Here is a 6,232-nt window from a genome sequence, read left to right on the forward strand (position 1 = left end):
TTGGGTTATGCAGCAGGACAATGATCCAAAACACACCAGCAGGTCCACCTTTGAATGGCTGAAGAAAAACAAAATGAAGACTTTGGAGTGGCCTAGTCAAAGTCTTGACCTGAATCCTATTGAAATGCTGTGGCATGACCTGAAAAAGGCTCATCATGCTTACAAACCCTCCAGTGTGGCTGAATTACAACAATTCTGCAAAGATGAGTGGGCCAAAATTCCACTGCAGTGCTCTAAGAGACTCATTGCAAGTTATGGCAAACGCTTGATTGCAGTTGTTGCTGCTAAGGGTGTTATTAGATTTAGGGGGCAATCACTTTTTCACACAGGGCCATGTAGGTTTGTTGTTTTTTTTCTCCCTTAATAATAAAAGGTTTCATTTAAAAACTGAATTTTGTGTTCAGTTGTGTTGTTGTTGACTAATATTAAAATTTGTTTGATGATCTGAAACATTTAAACAATAAGAAATCAAGACTTCACACCACTGTATAGTGTATGTTTAACCTACAATGTGCTGGCATGCAGCTCATATTTTCAGAAAAAAATGTTCTTCAGCAATACTTGACATGACTAAACAATACATTATTTCAATCATAAAAAGTTGCATTTGTTTTTCGTTGCAGTGCCTTGTGCACCTTCTGGCCTTGCAGTGTCTTTTGAATGTGAGAACACTGCTGCCATCCTTACATGGACCTCCTCTGAGGGTGCTGCAAAGTATTACGGCTGTGCCAAATCTATGAATGGAGAGATTCTTTACTGTGACAGCACCATCACATCCTGCACTATCGAAGGCCTGCAATGTGGGGACATGTACAACTTCTCGGTTGAAGCCACCGACAGCTTCTGCAACAGTTCCTATAGTGCGCCTGTGGAGAGAGGAGCGGGTAAACAGTGAATCTCACTAAAATGTAACAAAACATGCACAAAGACTGTTTCTGAATTGACCTTTACTTTGTCCTTATATTCTCAAGCTCCTTGCGCTCCCACTGCTCTGGATGTTGGGATGCAGAGAATAGACCATAATCAATGGCTCATGTCCTCGTGGGAAACAGTTGACTGTCCCAATGTCGAGTACTTAGTGGAAATATCTGGTCAAATCCAAGACAACCCACAGGCCCTGATGAGTGTTTCTTCTTATTGGCTGTCCATACCATACTTTGAGACCCTGATGCCTTGCAGCACACCTTATAATCTCACAATAAGCTCCAGAAACTCAGCCGGAGCCAGTGAGCCTTCTAGTGCCTATATGGGAGTCACAGGTAATATTGTATACAGCACTACACAGACCTTTTTTCTTAACAGTTTGTGTCACAGTGGATGCTACTTTATTGATTTTAGATCTGTTAAAAGGTTCCACGGCTTACTTGCTTTTGTGGCAGACAGCGCCAAATATTCTCATGGCCCTGTACTGAAAGCAGTGGAGCCAACTGACACACTACTAAATTATGATATTAGAGTGTTGGGAATAAATTAATACAATTTCATGGAACATATATGGCAATTTAAGTTATGAATGTAAGTCAGTGCTTCTGATAGTGTTTACGCCAGCAGAGAAGGCCTTGCAGGCCTTGACTAGACCCCACTGAGTCACGTCATGCTTTTTGGACATCAGTCAGTTGTATTAGTTGCAGCTTGGCATGATGGATTTGCCATAATACCGACAATACATATTCTCCTATCCTTTCATTTGTGTCAATGGAGTACATACTGTATTTAAAGTGTAGTTATTTGGTGAAATACAATTATTGATTAATTATTTGCTTCATGTCTTGTCTGTGGTCAAAAATCTAGAGTCCTCAACAGCCAAAAATGAAAATTAAAATGTATGTAATTTCTGACTGGAAAATGTGCAACTCAATGTTTTTAAAGCATGCCATGTGTCGTGTTGTTCTAGCACCCTGTGCTCCAAAGAATGTACAATACACTGATAGCACTGAGTCTGCTACACTCTCCTGGGATGCATCAGTGCTTGCCACAGGTTACACTGTCTACGATGTCTCCGGGGAAGGCCGTGTTGTGCTTTGCAGCACCACCGGCCTCTCTTGCCAGCTGACCAACTTCAGTCCGGGTTACATCGAGGTGACAGCCAGCAACGCTGTTGGAGAGAGCATCCCAAGTGGAAACATTACAGGTAAATTACTGCTTCTGTTTCACTGTTATTTTATTTAATCATCTCTCATTCAAACTCAATTCCATATCAACAAATAGTCATATACCGCTACGTAAATGAAAAGTACAGACAGTACCCGTCCAGTTTCTGAGCAATTTAGAGTCTCCGATTAACCATGCTTTTGGACTGTGGGAGGAAACAGTAAATAGGGGGGAGTACACACAGTTGAACACTGAACTATACAATCAATCAAAAATGTCAGCACAGCAATTCCACCCAAGCCTGACCTGAAGGAAAACTATTACTTTTCTCTGATACATCTGGGCTCCTTCTTTTTGCAGTAATCTAACTTTCAAAATACCATACATGCATTATTACTTTGAGCCACAGTTCTGCAAACACGGTAGATCTTGATAATAAATAATAGTAATAATAATAGTTCTCTAGGACCTTGAAAGGATAAACGTTTCTGTACCAATGCAAATCCAGTCTCTCCGATAGGTGATAAGTGTTCTTACCATCCTCAGGTCCAGTAGGATCTCGGAGGAAGAGAGATTTGCGGGCTTCTCTGATCCATGCCACCTTTGACAATGGTAAATATTAGTAATAATTAACAACCCACAATAAGCATGCATATGTGAAATTATAACATGCCTGTGAAACCCTCTCCCGTCTCCCCAGAGTAAGAATTGTGGAAGGAAATTATTACACTGAGGCTGACCTCAAGCCTTGGACTAGCTACTGTATCAAGCTGGCAGCCAGAAACCCCTGTCAGCCAAAGTGACGACAGCACGCCAAAATGCAAAATCACTGGTGGTGACTCCTAGTGAAACACATCCACTTAAAAGGACATTGGACTGCACATTTTGTTTATTTAGCTTATGTAGATTCTAGTGATCCTAACTGGTATGCTGCATTATAGATGTAAGTGTATTTATCATAAACTGTATTATTTTTGTAGATAGGTAAGTGCATATTTTGGGCTGAATATCACATTGTGAATGGACTAGTCAACTTAAAAACTGGGAATTTATCCAGCAATGTTGTATAGCACCATGCAGTGTATGTATTTTCTGAGTAATGTATGACATGACTTCTCAAACAGAAAGTAGGCCTACTTCAGTGAGTAGTATTGTTTTAAACAATCTCAGAAGATCTTTTGAAATATTAAAAGTGCCTGTAAGAAATTGCATCAGTTTTTGTGTTTGTGTGATATAATTGATTTAAAAAAACATCCTTCCAGAACAATCGGCAAGTGTAGAAAATAAATTCCTTACCCTCCTCCCTAACAGCTGTGAGTCGCTTCATAGAGGTCCTTCCAAACTTTTTTCTCCGTCTGGTTCAGACACTAGAACCTTGGTCTTGTCCAGGTCTTTACACATCAACCAATCACTATTTAGTAACGGACATCTTTATGTGTTGCATGCATGTACTGTTACAAGTATTCTGTACTTACCAATTTAAGGAGATGAAGCATCCTTGGGTCTGTCCTCATTTACATTTCCTGGATCCTTTACAAATAAGAAAATGAACTTATTTATTGTGAACTTTTAAGAGTAAGTCGTCGGACATATTTATTCCATGGCCATGTTTTACTCACTCTTCCAGGAAGCTTCTCCTAGCCAGGAGCCACTGCTTCATGTGATCAACTGACACATGCTTGGGAACTTCACCCACCTGCTTCATGAGGACAAACTGCCTCCTAAGCATCATCTACAAACAAAAACACAATATAGGTAATTTCTATGCTCCAACGAGAGAAGAGAGCAGCTGAAATGAGCTGTGCGCACACTACCGTTTTGGACATTGGCAAAATGCTGGCTGCTTGCCCCTGCATCAGTCAACACATTGCTGAAGACCGTCTCCTCTACAGCTGCACATGGGTGGCCAGGAAAATACCCTAAAGCATTTTTAGAATCTCTGCTGAGCTCTCTGCAAGCTTCCACCTGCTGGACTTTGCACCAAACCTTTTTCACTGCATGCATAAGTCAATGTCCTGCCTGACATCTAGAACATGGACAACATTTTTTCCCTTACCATATTATTGATGATGTGTGCCTCCTCCCATTAGCACTAGAAATTCATCATTGCACCAATGTAGGCTTCATCAATTATTTGGAAATTATTCATCAGGACTTATCTGGCACACTCTTTCCTTTCTGCCTTCTTTGGAAGACTCCCTGGCTTCCCTCTTTTAAGTCTTCAGGACGTTTGATATGCCAAAAATAGTAAATAGATGAATATGGACAGCTAGATACCAGAATTTCTGCTTGAATAAAACATGTACTGTACTTAACCAAACCTTAAAAAACACCTACATTTTCATCATTTTCATCATTTTAGTAATTTTTACACTGTGAGTTAATTTTGAAAATACTTTTATTTTATTATTTAATTCTACCTTGCTGTCTGCATCTGTAATGGACTTCTCTAAAATGAGTTATTCCACACCAAGCCGACACTACATTGTGTTTGGAGTGCTTCATACTTTTGTACAGAGGTGTACGAAGTGCAGCCGATGTAAATGCAAAGACAAAAAGTTTTGAGGCTAATAAGACAACCTGACATTCTGTATGTTTTTTCTTTAAACATACATAACTTCTCCATCCATCTGTTTTCTATGCCGCTTATCCTCTCTAGGGTCGCGGGATACAGAACTTCTCAGCATATTTATTGCTTTTACCTTTTTTTGTACATATATGAAAACGGACCCCCGCATCTTTAGATTATTCAGGATGCAGACCTCTCGACTAGATTGGGTGATACTACAAATTTTGGTATTGATCTGATTCCAAATAAATATAGGTCAAGTATTGCAGAACCAATACTGATACCGACTCATTTTACTTGAATTGATTTCGTAATTTTACTTTTAACTTGTTGATCATGATTATAATCAGAATAATTGTAGAAAAACAAACTGTGAACTATTTAACAACATTCAAAAATACAAGGCAATATAACAATATCAACAAAATAAAATAATTCCTAGATTACCTATCACATTTAACTGATATTTAAAAACAATAATACAAGATAACGTAACAATATCTAAAAAAATCTAATTTTACATACCCTGTATATAAATTGAGTTATATAATGTCCGAATGACTTATTGACTTAAGTGATTTTTTATTTGTGAACAATATGAAAATGTTACGATATGAACAATACAGAAAAAGATTTTACTGCCAAAAAAAAGCCATTTAAAATATCGATCTTATCACGATGGTATCGATTCAATACTGATAAGACTTTTGGTTCGATACGATCGTTGTTTGGCTCGAATTTACGCCTACCCCTGGTATATAACAAGGACACTAGAATTAGATGGAGCTTCCACTTCCGTAGTATGTCCCGCGCGGGTTTGGCCGGACAGACAGGTATGTGTCATAAAAATGTAGATTTAGAGCACTTGTAAATAAACAGGCGAGTGGACAAGACTCACAAACTGTAGACTGTGGGACTCCCACACAATACAGCTTAAAGCTAATTAATTAGCTTCTCTTAATTGAATTCATGGCAAGTCAGTGATGATGATGATTTAGGTTATAGTCGATCGAATGTATGCCATTACTGAAATATGCCATTACTAAAATAAATGTTGCATTGTGTAAATACTCCCAGTTAATTATCCATATAAGCATTATTGTCTTTATTGTTTTGCATGTTGATTGTTAAGCGTTGGCAACACTGTAAGCAAGGAACAAATTCAAATAAAGAAGGAAAAAGTTTCTTTCATTCATTCTTTCACGGTTGCTCACTTTTTAATTGACATCTACATGTAGGTCATATTTCTGAAGTGTAATGAACATTTATTAATTACATATAATTACATATATATTCATTGTGTTCATTAAACAACAATCATCCATTTCATCAAAGTGTACGCTCACCGTCTAACTGTATTTTACTTGTATACTCAACTCTGAGGTGTATGGTGAATACGTTGTAAACCGTTGTCCGCCTATGCTCCGCCCCCCTCTCTTGCGCTTGCGCACCATCATGGAGGACTTTCTGCCCGATGGCGTACTACACTCTGTTCCATTCATTTGCGGTAGATTACAAAGTCTCGTTCAATTCTAATGTCCTTGGTATTTAGTACGGCTACAACTAAAACAC

At 38.6% G+C, this 6,232-nt stretch overlaps 1 protein-coding gene across 1 annotated transcript in view; it reads left to right on the top strand.

Moving 5' to 3' along the window:
* LOC129188936 (uncharacterized) overlaps nucleotides 1–3,231 on the top strand; it is a 28,431-nt gene extending 25,200 nt beyond the window's left edge. The window contains exons 33-37 of the mRNA XM_054790083.1: nucleotides 624–884; nucleotides 972–1,259; nucleotides 1,895–2,131; nucleotides 2,638–2,703; nucleotides 2,792–3,231. Coding sequence (XP_054646058.1) covers nucleotides 624–884; nucleotides 972–1,259; nucleotides 1,895–2,131; nucleotides 2,638–2,703; nucleotides 2,792–2,796 — 857 coding nt within the window. The 3' untranslated portion in view covers nucleotides 2,797–3,231. The remainder of the gene's footprint in view (nucleotides 1–623; nucleotides 885–971; nucleotides 1,260–1,894; nucleotides 2,132–2,637; nucleotides 2,704–2,791) is intronic.
* Nucleotides 3,232–6,232: the final 3,001 nt, after the last annotated feature.

Source organism: Dunckerocampus dactyliophorus, chromosome 10 (genome assembly GCF_027744805.1).
Source record: "Dunckerocampus dactyliophorus isolate RoL2022-P2 chromosome 10, RoL_Ddac_1.1, whole genome shotgun sequence".
Classification (NCBI taxonomy): domain Eukaryota; kingdom Metazoa; phylum Chordata; class Actinopteri; order Syngnathiformes; family Syngnathidae; genus Dunckerocampus; species Dunckerocampus dactyliophorus.